Source organism: Hyaena hyaena, unplaced genomic scaffold (genome assembly GCF_003009895.1).
Source record: "Hyaena hyaena isolate Hyena2069 unplaced genomic scaffold, ASM300989v1 scaffold_230, whole genome shotgun sequence".
Taxonomy (NCBI): domain Eukaryota; kingdom Metazoa; phylum Chordata; class Mammalia; order Carnivora; family Hyaenidae; genus Hyaena; species Hyaena hyaena.
In genome coordinates, this window is record NW_024080863.1 from 1773480 (window position 1) to 1795992 (window position 22513).

General features: G+C 51.1%; 1 protein-coding gene across 1 annotated transcript; it reads left to right on the top strand.

The window, feature by feature from the left end:
- Positions 1–6978: 6978 nt before the first annotated feature.
- On the top strand, positions 6979–18133 carry LOC120239482 (phytanoyl-CoA 2-hydroxylase interacting protein). The gene is made up of 5 exons (XM_039243786.1): positions 6979–7287; positions 10816–11009; positions 12248–12422; positions 14279–14396; positions 15995–18133. The coding sequence occupies exons 2-5, from the start codon at positions 10845–10847 to the stop codon at positions 16527–16529; spliced, it is 993 nt and encodes a 330-aa protein (XP_039099717.1). The 5' UTR covers positions 6979–7287; positions 10816–10844; the 3' UTR covers positions 16530–18133.
- Positions 18134–22513: the final 4380 nt, after the last annotated feature.

Consider the following 22513-nt stretch of genomic DNA (forward strand, 5'->3'; position numbering starts at 1 on the left):
TCTAATTAGACTAATATACTTTTGGCACCATTCTCCTTTCTTTATTTGTTCTAACACCTACCTCCCTCTCCATTTTCTTCTGAAGAGTGTACATTCTTTTATCTAGACTCAAAAGTAACTTGTAAACCGTCACCAGCTGAACCCCATGCCATTGCATCTGTGATTCTAGCAGATCTTATTATTAATAACATTTTATTTCTACATATTTCATAGTAAAGGCAATAATCTCATTCTTGTCTGATAACTTAATGAAATTAATAATCAAACTCAAAGCAAATATAGTGTTTTTGGTCTCAGTGCAGAATTCAGAAGGTATAAACAGATTCTGTCAAAAGCCTGTTTCTGTGAACTCTTGATGGACATTTGAAACACAAAATGAATAAGGAACTGTTTTGGATATGTATCCGTAGAATAAAAGGAATGCGTGGTATGAAAATGTCATCCAAGTCCAAGCCATTGCATGTTCTCTATGAGTAGTTTATCCTAATTTGTTTGCATCATTTTGCAGACCATTATTTGCTGGTTCGTCCTCGTCTCTTTGACCTCTATACACTGGAGAGCTCTAGGATTCAGTCCTCAGACCTCTTCCCTTTTTTCTCTGTACTTTCTCCTTTGGCAATGGTTCAGTTTCTCAGCTTCAAGCCCTGTGCTGAATGTTGATGACTCCCCACTGCTTATCTCAGTGTGGACCTTTCTGAAGTCCAGATGTGTATCTCTGCCTATCTCACGCTTCACCTGCATGTCTGCAAGCCATCTCAAACCTATGTCCACACACATACTTTTTTTAAAGTTTTTTTGAATTATTATTTTTTAAATGTCTATTTATTTTTTAGAGAAAGAGACAGACAACAAGTGAAGGAGGGGCAGAGAGAGGGAGACACAGAATCCAAAGCTCCAGGATCTGAGCAGTCAGCATGGAGCCCAATGCGGAGCTTGAACCCACAAACTGTGAGATCATGACCTGAGCCAAAGTCTGATGCTCAACCAACTGAGCCACCCAGGTACCCATAAATTTTATTTTCATTTAAGTAATCTTTACACCCAACATGGTGCTTGAACTCAAAACTCCAAGATCAAGATTCCCATGCTTTACTGACTGAGCCAGCCAGGTGCCCCTCACACCCAAACTTTTGATGTTCCTCAACTACTTAAAAATTTTTTTTAATGTTTATTTATTTTTGAGAGACAAAGATAGAGCATGAGTGGTGGAAGGGCAGAGAGAGAGAGAGAGAGAGAGAGAGAATCTGAAACAGGCTCCAGGATCTGAGCTGTCAGCACAGAGCCTGATACAGTGCTCAAACTTGGGAACCGCGAGATCATGACCTGGGCCAAAGACAGCCATTTAACTGACTGAGCCACCCAGGCTCCTTCCTCCTCAAACTACTTTAAAGTGTTCCCCATCTCCATACATGCCATCCCTCTAGCAATTCAAGTAAAAATTTTTGCAGTTATTCTTCACTCTTCTCTTTCTCTCATGTGACGCATCTAGTATGTCAGCTTTTCCAGATCTATCTAGAATCTTACCACTTATTAGCACATTCACTGACATCCCACCCTGGGCCTAGCCACCATCTTTTTTTTTTTTCTGTTATTATTAAAAATTTTTTTCATGTTTGTTTATTTTTGAGAGAAAGGAAGAGAGAGAGGGAGAGAGAGAGAGGCAGAGGAAATGAAGCAGGCTCTACAGGAGAGCCCAATGCAGGGCTCGAACTCGTAAGTGGAGATCATGACCTGAGCCAAAGTCAGACTGAGCCACACAGACACACCTGCTGTGATCATTTTAATAGCTTCCTAACTGGCCTTCCTGATTCCACCTGAGCCCCCTCTATCTAGTCTCAATGTAGCATAATTAACGTATTTTCACATCAGGTCACATCTCTGCTCTAACCTTCCCAGTGGCTTCCCATTTCAGAGTAAAAACCAAAGAATTTAGACTGGACTACACAGTGTGGCCTACATAGTCTGTCCCTCCACCCACCATCTCTCTGTCTTTAACTCCTACCATACCCCCCTCACTCACTCTGCTCTAGTTGCAGTGGCCCCCTTGCTATATCTGAAACAAGCTGGCATACTTCCTCTCCTGGACCTCTGCTCCTGCTACCTGGAATACCCTTCCCCCACATAATTCTGCATAGCTCCTCTCCTCTCTTCAGTCAGGTTTTTTTTTATCCTTTTTCAAGGAAGCCTTCTCTGATAGCATTATTAAATATTGTATCCTCCCCCACAACATTCTCTTTCCCTATTTACTGACTTCTTTTTCTCTATAGCAGTACATTTTCTCTAATATATTTAATACATGTTTTCTAATAGACTACAGAGTTTGTCCATATTCCCCCCAAACAGAAAGTAAACCCCATAAGAGCAGATATTTTCCCCCTCTTTAACTACAATATACTCATTGCCTTAAACAGTGTCTGACACAGACTAAGCACCCAATAAAATTTAAAAAATTTTAAGAATGTTGTATTTGAGTGACAGAGAAAGAGAGAGAATGAATGGGGGAGAGGGAGAGAGAGAGGGAGACACAGAATCCATGAAGCAGGCTCCAGGCTCCGAGCTGTCAGCACAGAGCATGACGTGGGGCTCAAACCCGTGAACCACAAGCTCATGACCTGAGCCGAAGTTGGACACTTAACCGACTGAGCCACCCAGGTGCCCCCAATAAATTTTGTTAAATGAGTGAATGAATTTCAGTTTGTGTTGAGACCAAGTAGCAAATCTGGATGTGCACTGGAGAAATAAGTGGACTGACTCAGTGATTCAACATTAGCACCATTGACGTAAAAGCTATCTTTGCATTGCATGTCTATATGTCTTCTCTATAGGTTCTCTTTATGCAAGTTCCTTAACAGAGTAAGGAGGTAAGCAGCAAATAATGAGTGGAGAGAAGCCTTTGCAGCATGGCAGCAGTTTCTGTATCCACTATGTCTAAGACTTGTCCCTGGTATCTTGCAGGAAGTGCCCAGTGGTATTCCATAGCTTCTACATTATGCTCATCCCCTCAGGTGTAACTCAGTGACTATTTCAGGACCATGGAGTCATCATATTAGTCTTTCCGCTTCTCATTTGGGCTGTGATTCTTTATTCATTGTTCTTGGTCTTTGTCCCTTCAAGTTCCTTTTGCCCCTCCAACATTTCATTAGTGTCTCTTCTATAGCTTTTCAGTGTACTTAAATATAATTCAGCATTTTCCCAGTCTTTTTAAAAAATTTTTTACGTCTTTATTTTATTTTGAGAGACAGAGACAGAGAGAGAGCAGGGGAGGGGCAGAGAGAGAGAGGGAGACACAGAATCTGAAGCAGACTCAAGGCTCTGAGCTGTCAGCACAGAGCCCGACACAGGGCTCGAACCCACGAACTATGAGAGCATGACCTGAGCTGAAGTCGGACGCTTAACCAACTGAGCCACCCAGGTGCCCCAAGCATTTTCCCAGTCTTAAAACTGTTAAGTATTTAAGTAAAAAACAGCTAAAGCACTTTAAAAGTTGAAAGTAGTGAGGGTTGTAAGAGGTCTAAACATAATTTCAAAACAATAAAGTAAATAAGCACTGAGAAATCCACACAGTTCTTATAAATAGTCACTGCCCACTCCTGTCATTGCCAACACATGTCGACGAACAAAGTGGTTTTTATGAGCTGTCTGGATGTGTTTGCATTCATTGGCCCTTGAGATCTCCACATTTAGTTCAACCATGGGGAAATACACGTACACATTTTCAGTCTTTAAAAGGCACAAATAATATTAAGACTGTAGATCTTTTTTCCCTAAGGCCTCTATCTATTGCCTCAGACTCTATTTGTTCTGTGTCCTACCATAAAGAAACCAGCCTTTGCGCTCAGGCCTGAATTTAAATCTAGTTTTACTTCTTTTGGACTGAGTCCCATTTCCCACCACCAGCCATTTCAAGATGAGATTGAAAGATCCACCTCGCAAGGTTGTTATGAGAATCCCATGCCTAGGGTCTTGGCGCTTAATAAATGCTTTTGTTATTATTGGAGTCATACTTTAGATATGCTATTAAATATGGAAACTTCCAAGTATGCACAGAAATGCCGAGAATAGCTTGTTGGACCTCCAAGGACCCAGCTTCAACAATTGTCTACCGATACCAATCTTGTTTCATCTTGTTTCACCCCTTTCCCCCTTGATTATTTTGAAATAGGTCACAGATATCATGTCACTCATCCATAAATATTATAGTAGATATCTCTGAAGGATACATTCTTTTTCAAAATAACCATAAAATAACATTATCAGAGTATCATTCCTAAAAACTATCAAATACCCCCTTAGTATTCAAATTGCTCAATTGTCACACAGGGTTTGTTTTTGAACAATTTAAGTCAGTATCCAAATAAGGTCCATACCCTTTAATATTTTATTGGAAATATAATTAAGGAATGGGAAGAGTTTTGCTGTAAGAATGTGCATTGTAGTGTTGTTTAGAATGAAGAAAAATAAAATAATCATAGAAGAGTAGGAGATTAGCTCCAAAAAAAAAAGTGATGTGACCTGACAATAGAGCATACACAGAAATTTAAAACAATACTGTAGGGGCGCCTGGGTGGCTCAGTCAGTTAAGCGTCCAACTTCGGCTCAGGTTATGATCTCACGGTTCATGAGTTCGAGCCCCACATCAGGCTCTGTGCTGACAGTCAGAGCCTGGAGTCCCTTCTCTCTCTCTGCCCTCTCCCACTTGCACTCTTTCTCTCTCTCAAAAATAAATATTAAAAAAAATTTTTTTTAAACTGATACTGTAGAAGGACTATGTATTGAACAGAAAAGGTATTGGTGAGTGAAAAAGGCAGGTTATAAAACAGTATTTATACTTTCTATTTTTGTTAATAAAATATATGTCTCACATGCCTATTTCTGAATGGTGGGGAAATGAACAATTTTAATTCTCTCCTAAATTTTAGAGTTAAAATTTCTCATTATTCAGTAGTGTATATCATGTATTACTTGTGTAATAAAAAGTCATTAAAAATAAAAATGCAACAAAAGTGCATCTTGGTGGTTGCTTGGTTTCATACAGAGTTACTTATATTCAGCTTGTTAAGCTTCATTCTTACCATGCGCTTTCTCATGTGATCTGCAGAGAAGTCCTCAGAGGCAAGAAGAAGCAGAAACCCTGAAAGGCTTTGTGCTTTCACCTGATGCCAGCACACAGCTCCACAAAAGCTCATTCAGATGGCTATTGTTCGCGCTTGGGACACATGATCTCATGCAGTCTCCACGTGCCATCCTGGGAAGGTGGGAGGCAGAGGTGTGCTGGGGCTCATCTTCCTTTAAAGGGGAGAACCGAGTCACAGAGAACCCGACTTTTCCTCACACCACCCCTCGGGTTAGTTGTAGGACTAGGTTTGGGTCCAGATGTCTGGTGCTGGTCATAGCCATGAGATTACGTTTTGCATCTCTTCGAAATTGCAACATTCCAGTGTAGGTGTGCAAGGGGCGGGCCTACTTCTGTTTGGCGAAGGGAGTGCTTAATCCTGTCTCAGTGTAACACACCACACTGCATTCTGTGGTTCAGGATCTGACCCAACTTGCTCAGGTTCTCTACACCCATTTAGGGAAGGATTGGCTTCTGCTTGTCTTTGCTTTCTGTGAAATATTCACGTTCTGTCTGTTGTCACCTTCTCTAACCTTAACTGCCTGCAAATGTCTGCAGCCCCCAGGTCCTGTGCACTCAGCTCACGCCAGGTTCTATGGCACTCTGAAGCCCTCAGCCAGGACCTGCGTGGTCTGTCTGCTGTCCCTGCACCAAGCCCTCCCCATTCCCACAAACGCTCCTGCTTCCGCGGTCTCCTCTTAGCCATGCTCCACCTGTATTCGAGCTGGTTCAGACTTCTTCTCTGAATCCTTATCTGTACCCTACAATTTAGTTGTATATTTCTTGTTCTCTATGTGCACCCTTTTCCCCTAAAAGACTGTGGGCTCCTTGCAGGCAAACATTGTCAATAACGAAGGCAATGATAGCAGTTTTGATAGGTGCCTGTGTACCAGGCCCACAGCTCAGTGATTTACATAATTTCTCACTCAATGGTGACAGTATTTATAATCTCACTTGACAGATGAAGAAATCGAAGCTCTGAGAGGTTGAGTAACTAGTCCAAGATCACCCAGCTAGAAAGTGAGAGAACAAGAATTTTAATCGTCTCTGTTTGATGGTAAAGCCCATGCTTTTCCACACAGCACACTCTTTGTCACTGTTGGTTGCTTGATTCAGATTTCTTGAGTGTTCTTCACAGTGGCGTCCCTGGGGTTTTCCTTTGGTGGTAGAAAAGCCTCCTGTCAATAAGAGAGCAGATAGTACTCTCCCTGGCCCAGATGGAGCTGGAATGAGAACACTCCAGGCTCTCTATGTGTTCTTCCCACCCCCTTTCTTGCCTCTGCACACCCTTCACTGCCCAACAACTCTCTCTTGTACCTTTCCCCAGGGACACCTAAGCAGCCAGAGGACTCTCCCTAAATGATTGGGGATCCCTGGGACTGCATGTCTGATATCTTTTGATAGAGTTGGTAAGAAAATGGAGGCATGGATCAGCCAAAGTCCCTGAGGAGAGAATCCAGACTGAAGACAGAACCAACCGCCTCCCACCCTCATAGACCCCATTTGGACCCTTTCCCTTCCCCCAGTCAGAACCCCTATTTAGGGGCTCCCAAGCCCTTGGGCTCAGCTCCACCCCTCTCCCAGCATCCTAAAGTTTGGGGGCTGCATTCAAGTGAGAGATTTCCAAGTAGGGGTGTGTTAGAGGGACTTCTTCTGAGGGCAGCTTGTCCTGGAAAAACAAGGAAAAAGTGGCAGCCACCGCTGCTATCTCTGAGGACATCAGGGTAGCTTCCCGGGAGACCTTGTGCCCTTTCCCCTCCCACCAGCCCAGGAGAGCGAGCCGAGCTTGCTTATCGTCACCTGACGCTGGGCAGCCACTGATCCCATTGGTGGAGCCAGATTCGGTCTGGCTCTCTCGTTCTTTCTCGCCTTCTCTGCCTCTCTCTCTCCTCCACGCTGCTTTGATTTCGCTCTCGCCTCTCCTTGCGCTCGGCTGGGAACATCGCCTCTCTGGGGGCAGCAGCAGTGCGCTGCGGAGCCGGCAGGAGCTGCCTGCCTGCGGGGCATGGAAGAAGCCTCTTTGGCAGCCTCGAGAGGAGCGAGAGGAGCGAGAGAGCGCCGCTGTCTGTGACCCAGGCATCGCCGCTGCCCCTCTCCCTGGGGAGCACATCCACACAGAGGTCTCTCCCTTCTCTTCCTTCCAGGGCTTCCTCTGCAGAGCCGGGTGGCGCCAGGTGAGTGCCGTTTCTCCCCAGAGCATCCTGCTGTCAATTCTGAGAGAGACTCAGGTGGCAAGGGGCTAAGAGCTGAGGGCACCAGGGGCCTGCCACTGCCCACGGTAACCACCTGAATGGCTAGGGCCAACGACCTTGTCCCCCACTCCCCAGGGCCTTGGCAAAGAGGTTAACCCCCGGATCCAGTCCCCAGGGCACCATAGTCAGTCACCCCGTGACCATTCTGCTGCAGTCAGCGATGCCAACAGGGACAGTCGGGTGGAGAAAGATTTCCCTCTGGCTTGCGGGTGGCTTTTCTGGATGGGCATGGGCAAGGGGTATCCGTGTGTACAGCATGTATGCATGCTTGCGAGGAGCCTGGAGGTTTGCTTGCGTAGATAGTTCTGTACGTACACACTTAAGCTCATGTGTGGGTTTCTACTGCTGTGTGGCATGTTTAGGAACATACATTTCTTGTACACGTGAGGTATGTAGGGGGGGATCACTTATCTGAGTAGCCTCTGGGTTATGTGGGTGGGGGCAGTGTGAGGCAGTATATTTATGGGGTGGACATATCACTTGTCATGTGTGTGGGAGTACATGTTGAGGGAGGGAATGCATGCAACCAAAGCGTTTCTAAGTGGGGAGGGGCAACTCCAGAGCAGAAAGAGGTAGGTAGGTGGAGAGTGTGGGCAGAAGCTACTGTCTGTGGGCAGCCCCACATAGGTGTGCAAACCTGTCGGCATGGGAAGGATCAGGGCTGGCAGAGTGTGGCTAGAGACAAACCACATTTCCAGAGCCGGGGTCTTTGAGCCCGGAGAAGACTTGGGACAGAATCTCAGAATATGGGCAGAGGTTGACATGCGTGTGAATACACATGTGTGTTTAAGCAGGCATATGGGTTGCATGCCTTCTGTGGAGGTAGCACGTGCCTGTGGCTTTCTTTTCCCCCCAAATATAGCTTGTGAGAATGTGTGTCTGTACATGTGTGTGCATGAGCCTGTGAACTTGAACATGTGTGGGTCTGTGTGGCGCTGACAGCTTGTAGAGGGAAAACTGTGGGACATTCTTAGAATGTGGAAGGTGGCGGAGGTACCTGAGTGCGTAGGTGAGTGCGTGGAATCAAGAATGTCCTAGGAGATGTGTGCAGCCTGTGTGCAGCAGGTGTGGGTGGGCACATTTGGTGCATGTGTTCATGTGTGAATACGTGTGTACGCATGCATGTTGGCCTGCCTATGTGTGGGTGTGTAAATGCTTGTCTTGGCCGTGTGGGTGTTTCTCGGGTCCTGTCTCGACCTGCCCCTCATGCCCTGACCTTCCCCAGTCACCTGGACGTGGAGAACTGGGGCTCACACCCAGCCTTGGTCCACCCTGGCTTTGCTGTTCTCCCGAGTGTCACTTATGACTCTCCCAAACTCGCATGGGGGAGTAATCTCAGCTTTTCTAAAACTGTAGAAAGGAAAGGGTGAGCCAGGTCCTGGAGACAACCCCCTGCAAAGATGGCTGCCCCGTCTCTGGGAGAGATGCTGAAGAGAGGACTACTGAGGCAGGAATAGGTGCCCACCCACGGGATGGGCATAGACTGAATTTCCTGAGGATGGGAGGGAGTGGCTCAGGCCCTTTCTAGGCTGGGAGTGTGTCTGTGTTGGTGTGTTGTGTCGATGCGTGTGTGTGTGTGCATGTGGGTGCGTGTGTGTGTCTCCCCCGGGGAGATTTTCACAGGGAGCCCAGAGGATAGCAACTCCCCAAGTCTCCACATCTGTCCCCATGAATTGCAAGCTGGTTTATTACCATCCAGTTGTTTACCAATCCTATTCTGCTTTATTTTTGGGTGGACCTGGTAGCACCCCCATGCTTGTTTGCCATAGGATTCTCTGTGCACAAGCCACTGGCATTTGGCTGGACTTCACAACAGGCAGGCTCATGCTTTAGGGTAGGAAGCTCAAATGAAACAAGGGCTTAGGGGACAACCTGGAATAGGTAAAAGCCATCACCCATATTCTTCACCCCGTGCCTGCCACTCAGGCAGCCCACGGATGAATTTAGAGGTACCAGGCTCCACAGCAGGCTTCATTGACAGGAGAGTGTGGGTTGGATCTTTTGGAAGCTATAAATAGAAGTACCTGCTTTCGAAGGCACAAGGTACCCTCACCCTTAGCGCCTGGGCAAAGAGAAGAGAAGAAGCAGAGGGGAGAAAAGGAAACCACATTCCAGAAAGCTGAGGTGTGCTTGGACGGGGCTTGAGAAAGAACCAGGAAAGCATGAGCTCCACTGGGCGTTAAGCAAATGCCCGGGAGCAAGTCCAACCCACGTTCATGTTCTTGTCCCAGAGACAGTCCCTCCCCTCTCCCTCCCCCTTCTCCACCCTGTTCCCCAGACCTTGTGAGCCAGGCCATAGTCAAGGACAGAGCTCTTCCTAGTGAAGGCACAGGTGAGTGCCCGTGCTATGGTCCTTTCATACCTGGAAGAGCAGCCTGGGTAGAAGAAGAAAGGTGAGAGGAGAGGAAGGTGAGAAAAAACGCAGTTACGTGAAAGGGAAGGATAGAAGGAAGAAAATTAAATAGCAATAAAACCATGTGCACCTATGCATATACGCATGCCACACAGGTCACATGCACACACACATGCATACATGAGGGGACACAACCTTGGCTTAATGATAAAGAGTTTGAGCTCTGGAGTCAGACATGAATTCAAATCATTTTCTAGGATGCTCGACCTTTGGCAACTTAGTACCCCTCCCCTCAGTTAACTCATCTGTAAAATGGGGATGGGGCGCCTGAGTGGCTCAGTCAGTTAAGCGGCCGACTCTTTATCTCAGGGGCTTGAGTTCAAACCCCGCATTGGGCTCTGTGCTGGGCGTGAAGCCTGCTTAAAAAATAAAATAAAATAAATAAAATAAAATAAAACAGGGATGATAAGTTTGTGAGGTTTGCATGAAATGATGCTTCTGCAGTTACTACCACATAGTCAGCCTGCAGTAGATGTCAAAGGTAAATCAAATCACTTAAACAAGTCAAGCAACAGAGGATTGGCCAAAAGGAAAGAGTGATAGTTGAGAAGTTATGGGTGGAAGAGGAGCTGTGGCCCATGCTGCCCCCTCCCGCCACCAATGTATCCAAGTGCATCTCTGTGGCACTGGTCTCCTCCGTGGGTGCTTCCTGTCTCTCCTACGCCTCATACAGCTCTCTCCACCCCCACCCCTTTCTCTTTTCACGCCTGCTGGCTGAGGCCCCCCCTCCTCGGCTCCATCTGCTGCAAATCTGTCCTGCCTGGCGTTTGCAGCATTCCCACTGCCTTTGCCACCTGTCAGGTGCCGTCTGCTCTGCAGACCCCTCTGAGGAGAGCCAAGAGCCCCCTGCAGGGGACACCGCACCCCATCTTTGGTCTTACCCCTCCATCCTTCCATGCAATCTTCCCATCAGATTGGATGAGGTAGGTGTAATCAGTGGATTCCCAAGGTCCCAATTTGCAAGGGATGCTAAGAGCAAGACATTCCAGAAAATTCGATGTTGGGGAGGAAGGTGCTAATTCTTCCTCTCCCATCAGTCTCCACTGGAGCCAAGCCACAGGGGAGCATGGAGCTGCTGTCCACGCCCCACAGCATTGAAGTCAACAACATCACCTGTGACTCCTTTCGCATCTCCTGGGCCATGGAGAACAGTGACCTGGAAAGGGTCACCCATTACTTCATTGATCTTAATAAGAAGGAGAATAAGAACTCCAACAAGTTCAAGCACCGGGTGAGTGGAAGGTGTGCAGAGGGCTTCTTGTTTACACCCCTCCTTGAAGGAGGCAGGGTGATGGAACGCGTGTGGACGATCTCCGAGAATCAGAGAAGCCTGGTTCAGACTATCCTGTGTAATCTTAGGAAAGATCTTTAGCCTCTCTGAGCCCAAGTTCCTTCACTGGTAAAAAGGGCATAATAATGCCAGCCCCCCAGCAGGTTTGTGAGAGGCTTCGGTGAGGTAATGTTTGCGTGGTGTCTGGCTTGGGGCTCAGACACTGTGAACACTATTATCGACATCATGACTGGGCTTCAGAGGGGTCAGGAAAACCTGGAGGGGGCCACAGACATCACACCTGAGGCTGGCATCTCAAGGTCTGACAAAGCCCCTGACTCAGAAAGCAGCTTTGTTGTTTTGTTGTCAACTTATGTGGGCCTGCGTGGGTGACACAGGCCCTGGGAAGGGGTGGGGCCCTTTGCTTGGTCCTCAATGACGCCTCTTAGGCCCCTGTGATCCTCTCTGTCCCTGGCCATCTGGACTATTGGTGGCTGGGTTTAGGAAAGGAACATGAGAGAGTCCTCCACTGGCTGGGGTGTCCTTTCCCTGGGTCAGAGCGGTGTGGGGGTGGGCGGGAGGAAGGCTCCCACCTTCTCGAGCTGGCAGAGATGAAGGGGGAAGAGTGAGGTGGGAAGGAGCCGGTTCCCACGACGACTGTATCATGTGGGTTACTCACCCTCTCTCTCTTTGGAACTGGCTCTCCCGATCTGGGTGTCTTTTGGCAGGCCAGTTGCCACGGTGACGTGAATGTTCAACACCACCCCCTTAACCCTCCCCCCCAAAGAATAAGGATATTTTCCCTTCCTCCCTGGCTCTCAGCATTTGCCGTTGCCGTGGAGACGGCACTGCAGTGTGCAGAGCTCTCGAAGTCTCCCTCGAAAACGGAGGTCTTGCCGCCCTCAACTTTTCGGCCTCCACCCCTGTGGCCTTTCTCCCTAGTTCCCAAGAGGATGGGCATCAGGGGACATTGATGAGGGGTGGAGGTTGGGGGGTATCTGTATGGCCTTCCCAATGGCCACTGCTTGCTTCCTCAGGAAAATGGTGGCCAGGGCACCGAGCCATTGAATCTTGGAGATTTTGGCCCTCCTCAGGCAGCACAGGGGCCATCCAGGGAGTATGAGTTCTGGCAGAACGCCAAGATTGGGCGTGACCCCCCAGTTTGACTCTTGGCTCTCTGTCTGCATCCCATTTCTCAGGATGTCCCCACCAAGCTTGTGGCCAAGGCCGTCCCACTACCCATGACAGTGAGAGGCCACTGGTTCCTGAGCCCCCGCACGGAGTACAGCGTAGCCGTGCAGACCGCCGTGAAGCAGAGTGACGGAGAGTACCTGGTGTCCGGCTGGAGTGAGACGGTCGAGTTCTGCACTGGGGGTGAGGTCCTGCTGTCCTGCTGGGACATATGATCTTGCTCCAGCACACACTTAGGAACACCTGCCGTATACAGGCACCATGCTCAGGCTGTCAGGGAGATACACATGGATGAGACTCGTCCCGCCCCCAACAAGCCTGCAGTCTAACACAGGGGCCAGACTCGAGCACTGCTAATTGTGTTGACAATACCACTTCCTGCAGGGATGGAGTTACTTTGCTGGCTTGGGGCAAGCATAGTTTTTTGAATTGTGGCAAAAAACACGCAAGCACAAAATTTCCCATTTTAACCATTGTTAAATGTATAGTTCAGCAGTATTCAGTCCGTTCACACTGGTGTGCGACCAGCCTCCAGAGCTTTTTCAGCTTCCCAAACTGAAAGTCTATCAGCATTAAACAGCAGCTCCCCCTTCCCTCTTCACTTCAGGTCCCAGCAACCATCATTCCACTTTCTGTCTCTGTAAATTTGACTACTGTTGGTACTTCATGTGAGGGGAATCACACAGTATTTGTCCTTCTGTGACTGGCTTATTTTGCTCTACATAATGCCCTCAAGATTCATCCATGTTGAGCATGTGTCAAAATACCCTTCCTCCTTAAGGCTGAATAATAGTATGTATGGACCACATTGTTTATCCATCGTCAATAGATGGATATTCAGTAGGTAATCACATTTGCTCGTCTTGAGGCTCCACATAGCCTGGGAAAATGACCCCTATTCCGTGGTCCTGCAAACCTCTCAGCAGAATTCAGTTGGCAAATTCCAGCATGAACAAACACCAGGCTTATGTGTACTTGGTCGTAGATGACCCGCGATCTGCCCCACAATATTCCATTCCTTTGGTGTCCACAGTGAGAACTGCTCCAGATCTCTCTCTGTCACAAGAAAGAGGCAGGGAACATTCTTAGCCCCGGGCCTCTGAAGCTGCTGGCTCCATCCTCTGCCAAGGTCTATGCCCCAAGTCTCCTTGACGTGCCATTCTCTTTTGAGTGGTGCTTTTTCTTAGCTCGGCTGCAAAACCCCACTCTCTGGAGGTGCTCCCACTCCTTGTAGGGAAAGCCTCTTGGTTTACCCCAGAACTCCACACGTAGTGGGAGTTTAGTTCAAACCAGGGAGCTGGGGATGGCTGCAGTCCAGTCCATGCTACTCTTGCCAAACCCAGCACCCTGGCCAGGGCTGCATCAGCAAGGAGGAAAGGGCACCTTTTTCTAATTTGTACAAAGGCTCTGTCTTGGCCAGCAGCAGCCCTGCCTGGGCCCCAGGGCCCCAGACTCTGATCCTGGCCCTGGGAGTTGTCTGATCTTATCATCCTGTTTCCAGCCTTCCCTGCTTCGCCTGGGGTGTGGAAGCAGTCACTGCCTCAGACCCCGGTCCGGCTAAACCTTCACTTCAGGGCTCTATGGTCTCATCATGAGCCCCCACCTGTAATTTCCACTGGCTTCTACAACCTCCTACTGGGTTTGGGGCCTCCCTAGGGGACCTCAAATCTCTTCTCTCTTCCCTCTCAATCCTTCCTTTGCTTGCTGGTCCTCTTCCAATGGGGATGGCCAGTGATTACAGCTCCTCGGGCCCCCAGCATGATTGTCTAACTGGGCAGCCCCTACCCCTTTCTGACTCAGAGATCTGAGCCTCTGGCAATGAGGGTGCAGAGATGATGAGGACAAACAGCATCCAGCTGTCCATGTTCCCAGCTGGGCCACCTGACCTGTTCCTGTGTGGTCCAAGGTGCTGCGACTGTTTGGTATCTCCTGTTGCTCTGAGGACAGACGTGTGCTAACGTTCAATGTACACAGTGGGTGAGTGTGGGAGGCAGTGATGCCCAGCCTGGCCCTGAGCTTACCAGCCTGAACTCTTGCAGATTATGCCAAGGAACACCTGGCCCAGTTGCAGGAGAAGGCTGAGCAGATCGCAGGCCGCATGCTCCGCTTCTCTGTCTTCTACCGCAACCACCACAAGGAGTACTTCCAGCACGCCAGGTACAGCATGGCCCCTAGCAGGGCCTGGGTCTCTCCTTCCTCCCCTGGCTCTGCTTTGCCCGCACAGCCCTGGCTGTCTGACACCACCCCCACCTTGTCATTGTCAGACCAGAGTCCCATGTGTCTGGCTGTTTGGGATTGGGCTCCAGGGAAGGAGAAGGCTGTCCTTGGGATGGGGCTGCCTGGGGGAGTCATGCTAACTGGCCTGGGTGAACAAGATCTTGGGTTTGCTCCTCCTTTGGGACAGTTCCTTTCATTGGGTTCTAATGCCAAGGGTCAGCCATCTCTCCAGTTCAAGCCCTGGGTCCCAGGGGGAGATGGTGAGGGAAGCACAGAGTGACAGGTGTCCATGCATGAAGGGCATAGTTTTCCAACTGGCTGCAGAGCCTGGAGACTCCAGGAAGCTGTCTCCGGGCACTTTGGGGAGGGGGGTGCTGACGGGTTGTTGAAGAAATCAGGCCGAGTCTTGGTGGACTCCACACCTATTGAGCGGCTTCAATTTTATTGCCTATGGACTGCCTACGTATAATTTCCTTCGGGGAAGAAGAAGAGGGGCTCTGTAGTCCAAAAATACTTGATTCAATTAATGATCTGGTCCAACCCACTCAGCCTACAGATGGAGAGCCTGAAGCATAGAGAACCAGTAGGTCACTAGTTGTTTGAGACATCCAGGACCAGGCAAGGGTGAGGCTGGGTCTGGGGCTGCCCATCCTCCCCAAGCCTGCTGACACTGCTCCAAGTCCATGTCCTCCTAAGGCTGGACTAGGGCAAGCTGCTACTCGTACTGTCTTTGTCATTGCATTCAGCTGGGGTGGGGAGTTCTGACCCTACCCCAGGGCAGCGGGGAATCAGGAAGGTCTTTGGTGTTTGTACTAAAGAAGAGAGGCAGTGAGGTGTGTGGTGAGCGCACTGGCCCAGTTTGAGCTCCTCTTTCAGCAAGTGAGAAAGAGTCAGAAAGCACTCATATGTGCTAGGATATAAAGATGAATAAAGGCAGAGTCCCCCCCCTCTTGAAAACCTCAGAGTCTATCAGGGGGACAGTACAGACAGAAGGAATGTAATGAGTATGTGTAATTGTTGAGTACCTGATGCTCCTGGAAGATTTTGGAGAGCAGGGGATACCTATGCTGGGCCTTGATGGATGATTAGGAATTTGCCAGGCTAGGTGGAAGGAGGTGGGAAAGGCAGTCCAGGCAGAGGGAGGAGCACTGCAAACGGACAAAGGCAGGAAAGTTGGGGTTCACATGTGGCTGGAGGATGTTACCTGTGGATGCAGCGGTGGTGGGAGATGGGGTTAGAAAGGCCAGATCGAGATGGGCTTGCTTTTCATGAAAGTCCCACTAAAGGGTTTTAAACTGGGCAGTAGTAGGTTCAGACGTCTCCTCTGCGAAGGAGTAGGTTGCATCAGCCCTTCTCCCGGGCTCTCCCTGATCTCGCATTCTGGAATGTTCTATTTGTGACTGATGGAGGCGGCAGTGGGTGGGAGAGCTGGGTGCTGCGCTGGCTCCCTTCTCAACCACACACAGCAGCCAAGCCTCAGCCCAGCTAACCAGCGGCATTTTCTCTTCCCTTTGGCATTTTCCCTGGGGTGTGGGTAGGACCCACTGTGGGAACATGCTGCAGCCCTACCTGAAGGACAACAGCGGCAGCCATGGCTCCCCAACCAGCGGCATGCTCCACGGCGTCTTCTTCAGCTGCAACACAGAGTTCAACACAGGCCAGCCGCCTCAGGACTCCCCCTACGGCCGCTGGCGCTTCCAGATCCCTGCCCAGCGCCTTTTCAACCCCAGCACCAACCTCTACTTTGCGGACTTCTACTGTATGTACACAGCTTACCACTATGCCATCCTGGTGCTGGCCCCCAAGGGCTCCCTGGGGGACCGCTTCTGCCGTGACCGCCTGCCCCTCCTGGACATTGCCTGCAACAAGTTCCTGACCTGCAGCGTGGAGGATGGGGAGCTGATCTTCCGCCATGCCCAGGACCTCATCCTGGAGATCATCTATACCGAGCCCGTCGACCTGTCCCTGGGCACCCTGGGGGAGATTAGCGGGCACCAGCTCATGAGCCTGTCCACTGCTGACGCCAAGAAAGACCCCAGCTGCAAGACCTGCAACATCAGCGTGGGCCGCTAGGGACTTCTGGGGAGCTGGGGGGCTAGGGAGAGACGACAGGCAGGGTGGCGATGTGGCGTTGGTTCAGGGAGCTGGCTTTCTCTCCCCTGTCCCCGGCTCCCTCCACGCCACCGCCTCCCCCTTCCCCAACCCGCAGGCGTTCGAGGCAACAGAGGGTGGTCCCCTTGGTAAGCAAGGCGTATTCAACTTCTGGCTGACTTATAAAGGCTTCTTAGCCTGGATAGGTTGGTGGAAGAAGGGTAGATTTCTGGAGATTTTCCCCATTCCCGGTTTCCCCGTCCTGCTGATTCTTGCTTCATTCCGGCCTACACTTAACAGAGACTCGCAGCCTGGGGGCTTTCGCTGAGCAGCCCACCCTGGCCAAAGCCAAGTGTAGCTTGCCCGCCGCAAGAGGCGCAGCAGAGAGTTGCGGGGTGCTCCTCTTTAGCCCCGCCCACCCCACTCAGGGCCAACCACAGAATGCCCCTCCCCGCTCTGCTGGGCCGGGGACCTCCCACTCCAGGCCCGGCCCTTTCCCTCTATACATAGTCTCTTGCACCGCTCTGCCCCCCAGCTGCACCTTGACTCCCAGCACCCTCTTCCTGCATGGGGAGAGCTGTCCCTTCCTTTCTCCACCTGCCCTCTAGAAAGGGGCCCTCTTTTTCCTCTTGGCTTTTTGGGGGCTCCGGGCTGTTGGGACTTTTCCTTTCTTACCTGGAGATGATATATACCCCAGCATACCTTCTCCCTTGCTCAGAGCACTGAGGTCTGGTTCCCCCAATGGCAGCCACTGGGGTTGAGGAGGGGGAAAGAGACCCCTGAGACCCAGAGGTACCCCTTTTAGGCCGGGAGTGGGCAGCCTCACGCCCCAAGGGGACCCAGTGTGGAACTAGAATTGAGGGCTTTCCCTAAGAGCCCTGGCACCCTGCCTGACTGTGTGCTTTGCTCGCTCGCTCTCTTTGCCATGGTGCCGTGACTGCACTGTGCCTGTGTGTGACCAGGACTGTGGCTTCCTTGCCACCGCACCTCACACCCCACCCACTGGCACTGTCCGCTCCCCACTGCGAACCAGTTGGCAGAGAGCACCTTCCCTGGGGAGTTCTTGATGATGTCTTCCTGGGCCTCCCAGCATTTTTGCCAATTTCCTACTTTTGTACAGGTCATGAGGGTGGTGAGGGTGGACCCCGGAGATAAGCGGACCAGGTCAGGGGGCGGTCAGGTAGAGGTGTGGATGGAGGCGGCTAGCTGTTTGGGGGATAATGGAGGTGATGTCAGGCAGAGGACAACAGCCCCCACAGTGACAGCCGGATTTCTGTGATGAAGTACAGAAGGGGCCAGCAGGCCAACAAGGCCATATCTCAGTAAGGGCGCAGGTGGGACAGCTGGTTGCCTCTTGTGTAGCCACAGGGAGTGGTGTGGTCAGCTGTCTCTGTGGCACAGAGCAGGTCTGGGGGCCCTGGGAGATGCATGGAGGAGAGGATATGGGCCCCCAGGCCTCTCCCCCCTCTGCTGACAGCATTGCTGTGGGGGCGGTCCACTGCTCTCCCCTGGCCCTGTGTCTGTCCTGAGCTGGGGGCACACCCGCCTGTGTTGTGCTTGCATCAATAAACCACCATGGCCTGAGAGCCCTGACTCTCTTTGGGCTCTGGGAGGGGTAGTTCTGGCTCGGCAAGTTGCACAAGCACAGAGGAACTCAAACGGGGATGCCCCCCAGGACAAGACATCTGGAAATGTCTCCAAGGGTGTTCTAAATCTTGCTGTGGGAGGCAGAGTTCAGAGAGCAGAGCCATATCTCTAGCTCGGATGGGACTTTGAAGGGCTTTTGGTACTTACGAGCTTGCACTTTGCAGAAGGGGAAACTGAGGCTTCTTAGAGGAGAATCTGTAGCAGTCTGGAGATCTAACCAAGGTCCCCTGTTTGGAACCCTTCCCAATGCAGCAGCCTGACACTGCATCAACCCCAGATGCTACTGAATTTCCCTCCCCCAGAGCCCAAATGTCCCCTCCCCAGCAGGGCTCCTCATCTGTAGATCTGAGTCACCTCTGCGTCTATTATTATGGACTTATTAAAATGATCCTCCGCTAGAGTAGGAAAGCTCCAGAAAAATTAGAGTCACCTCGCTGACACTGCCTGGGCTCAGGGCCAAATGAACGTGTATGTGTCATCCAGAGCTTGGGACACAGCCTCCTTGGGCTAGGGGATAGCTGAAGGGCAAACGACCACTTCCTGAGGGCCGATTATGGGCCAGGCATCCGGCCAGGTGCTTTCACACGCATCAGCTCATGTAGTCTTCACAACGGCTCTGTGCTGTAGTATTCCCATTTAATAGATGAAGAAACAAGGCACAAAGAAGTTAAAAGGCTTGCCAGGTAGGCGACAGTGCCTAGCTTTGATTCAGAGACTGGAATCTTCCCATTGCACTTTCCTGTCTTCTCTCGCGTATGCCAGGGGCCACGTGGGCAGTAAGACATGGGCAGGCCCATCTGAATACGTGGCCCTCTCAAGGGTCTCCTCCACATGTCTCCTGGCTAACCAACGCTGCACCTCCATCCCGAATAACACCAGGGGGGGCTGTAGAGTCACAAATGCCAAGGAGCCTTCTTTTAAAGTAGTGGGCAGCACCAGTGTCCAGAATTCCACAGATGGGGAGTGACTTCCAGGGTCCATCCTTCCACCTCTGGTCAGGACACCCCCACCCCACCCCAGAGGGGTTCTCGGAATCCTCCAGATGTGCAGGCTTTCGTCTTCCTTTTGTGAACCCTCTGGGTTTCTTAGGGAAGGATTGGCTCCCAGTGTCCTCTTAGTGGGGGATGAAGGCAGCCAACTGAGGTGGGGGTGGGGCCACACACAGGTTTCTCCAGAGAGCCTGCTTCTCCTTCTTCTCTCCAGATGGCCGCTCTCTGGCACACCGCCAGCCCTGTGCTGCTCGAGGCACTCATCAGAGCTGGGTCAGGGCACTCGCTGGAATCTGCCCTGGGGTCCCTTCTGGCCTGTGTCTCTCTAATCCGACCTGGTGGAGGGAAAAGAGGTCTACGTGCGAATAGGCGCGCACGCTCACACACACACACACCACCTCCCTATGCTGGAGTTAGAAGACACACTTTGCTGCCACAGAGAGCCACAAGGTGAGGGACTACCCTGGACTACCCTGTCCAGCCCAGGGACCCAAGTTATCCCCACTCCTGTACAGGCAAGGAGGGGAAAATGAGGCAGTGGCCACCAAAGGGTGCCTTCAGATTACAAGTCAGATGTTCTGCTGTGCAAACACAAACACACAGATAGACTCAACGCATACACATGGCCACTCACACTCATGCCTCCAACTCTTTGTTTCTGTCTCCTCTGCCTATTCTTTCCCTTCTGGGGTAGCAACTTTCTTTTGATCTTGAATGGATGAGAGTCCCCCCCAAGGTAACGGGAGGGGAGGTGCCAGTTCTAGGGACCCTCACAGTTTTGTATGGTTTGGGTATGTGTCTCTTCCCCGTGTTAGGGAAAGAAGTGGCTGGGGTCCGGAGGAAAGGGATGAGAGACCATTCCCCCAAATGGAGGGAGGCCTTCAGGAAGCTGAGCTGAGGTGATTGGCCGTAAAACAGCTTGGCCACAGCATCTGGAGGAGATTGGAACCAGATGTTCTTGGGATGGGGGAGGGGAGGGTGTGGGGCTGGGAGGAGGCTGGAGCAGGAGAAGCAGGCTGGTCAGTGGGAGGCTGGGTTGGGGGCCTCGTGGCTCTCTGGGGAAAACATCTGGCTGCCCTCTCCCCACTCCCCAAATCAGACACTACTATTTTTGCAAACTGGAGCAGCAAATCTTTTCACAAATTCTAGAATCAGCCTGTGTGTAGGGACAGTCAAGCACAGGGTGTGACTTGGGAGGTGCCCAGAAAGGCTACCAGCTAGCCAGAAATGTCTCCTGCTGCCCCACAAGCCTCTGCGGGCTAAGCATTGCCTTCTCTGGCAGGAGTACATCTGCCCTAACCTCCTAATGCTCAGCTGGAAACTAGTGTACCCAGAAGTTTCCTTTTTGCATAGAAAGAGAGTAGTCCAGGAACTGGAAAATTGTCTGGCAGAGGAAAGGAAAAGAAGGCCCATTTATGGAGAGCCTCCTATTTGCCAGGATCTCTTCAAAGGGTATCTCATTCCTTCCTTGAAACCCTGTGACGTATTATCATTCCATGTGTCTAGATGAAGAAACTGAGGCTCAGAGAGGTTAAATGACTCACCCAGGGGGACACAGCCACCAAATGGTAGAGCTTGTATTCAAAACCGGCTATGTTTGCATGTAAGTTTGTGACTTTTTCATGACAGAGAAGTATATGGAGTTAGGGTTAGGGGGAGGGAGGGGAAGGGAAAAGGAGGAAAGAAACAGTGAGGCAGAGGTACAGGGCATGTGACTTTCCTTCTACTATAGTTGAACCAAACTTGGCCCTAGAAGCCCCTCATGTCCAGCCCCCCATGAGGAACTCTGCCTTCTGGCTGCTTGGAGATTAGACCCTGAGTCTTCTTGTCTGTCTCAGCAGTGGCAGGAGGCTTGCTGGGGAGGGGTCACAGGCTTGGGGAGTAGAGGAAACAGCTGGCCAGTGCCACTGGGTAAAGCATGGCAGATCCAGCTCTCCTGAGTGTCAGGCAAATGCTTTTGTCCTGTCCCCTGAGGGCTACATGGGTACTCCTGGATAGACAAGCCTAAAGCTCCAGGGTATATGCTTATTTCGACCTGGAAGAAGTCTGGGGAAGATCCATCCCAACTCTTCCACTACTGGCCATGTACTTGGGACCAAGGGGGCCTTCAGGGGGGCCCCCAAGGGCTTGGAGGCAGTTGTGGGAGCAGGAGTATCTTCCCATGGCACAGAGTCAACTGAGCTGATGGGCAGCCACAGTGGAGTGGGTCTAGTCTGGAACCCTGAAGCCGGCAGAGGGTAAGGGTGGGCAAGGCATTGAGAGCACATGAATTAAGTTCTGGAATATGTATTAATGGGCTGCACCCTGCTCCTGAGCAGCCTCTACCACCTGGAGGCAGCCTCTGAAGATAGGCCCTGAGAAGACAGGGAAGGTCCACTAGCATGGCTCCTAAGTCCTTAGAGGGATCTGGGTCTATGGTGGTGATGGAGTCTTGGGACAGGCCTCTGGGGTGGCTGCATGAGTCAATCCTGAGCTGCCTCTAGCTGTGGCATTGCTGTTCACAGAGCCCTTGTTTGGAGTGGAGAACTGGGTACTCGCTGTGGGCTGAAGCCCACTCTCCACAGTTTGGAGGGGGTTCAAAGCCCCTGGCTCCTTCTGGGCATGTGGCTCATGGACTGGGAGCAGGGCCTTCTGAGCTTTAGAGGGCCCTGGGCGGCTGGTGAGGAGAGCCGTGACCACCGACTACAAATTCTGCTGTGAAGGAGCGGATGCCAAGGGGGTTGGCAAAGTGTCTGGGTGAGATCCAGGCAGCTCCAATGGTTTGCGGGCCTTTCCATTCTACTCATGGTCCTCCAGGCTGTCCTGAACACCGAGGTCAGAGGAGCTGGAGGCAGGGAGGGGTGGCTGTGACATCACAGCCTGTGACCTCACTGGAGCAACAGGCAGGAAACTCTCGGGCCATCACCCCCTCCCTTGCAGGACCTCAAGGCCTCATCTGCTGTCAGGACGGAAAAAGAGGGCTGTACCCTGACAGTTGGAGCAGGCTGGCTTCCTGGAAGGAGAGGGTCCTGCATACACATCAGATGCCAGCAGTGTGTCTGGTTTCCACTACTGCTTTCTGCTTAAAGGGCCCATCTGGGGTATACCATGCCATACTGCTGCCTGGGGGTAGGTCCCCTCCCACAGTCTAGAGAGAGCATCTGGCACAACATGTGCTTCTGCAATAGGGAGGAGCTTGACGCCAGTAAAAGACCTACAGACCCACTGAAGGATCTCAGGGAGCCCCGGGGGTTGGAGCAGGATGCCTGGCTCTGTGAAATCTGCAAGAGGCCAGCCAAGGCATAAGAACCTGGGTCCTCTCTCTGCTTTCTTTCCCTTTGAGAACCATGT

Excerpts from the sequence above, each read along its gene's own strand:
- LOC120239482 (XM_039243786.1), top strand. The coding sequence starts at position 10,845 with ATGGAGCTGCTGTCCACGCCCCACAGCATTGAAGTCAACAACATCACC. Across the intron at positions 11,010-12,247 it reads CCAACAAGTTCAAGCACCGG|GATGTCCCCACCAAGCTTGT; the intron begins GTGAGTGGAAGG and ends CCCATTTCTCAG. Across the intron at positions 12,423-14,278 it reads GGTCGAGTTCTGCACTGGGG|ATTATGCCAAGGAACACCTG; the intron begins GTGAGGTCCTGC and ends GAACTCTTGCAG.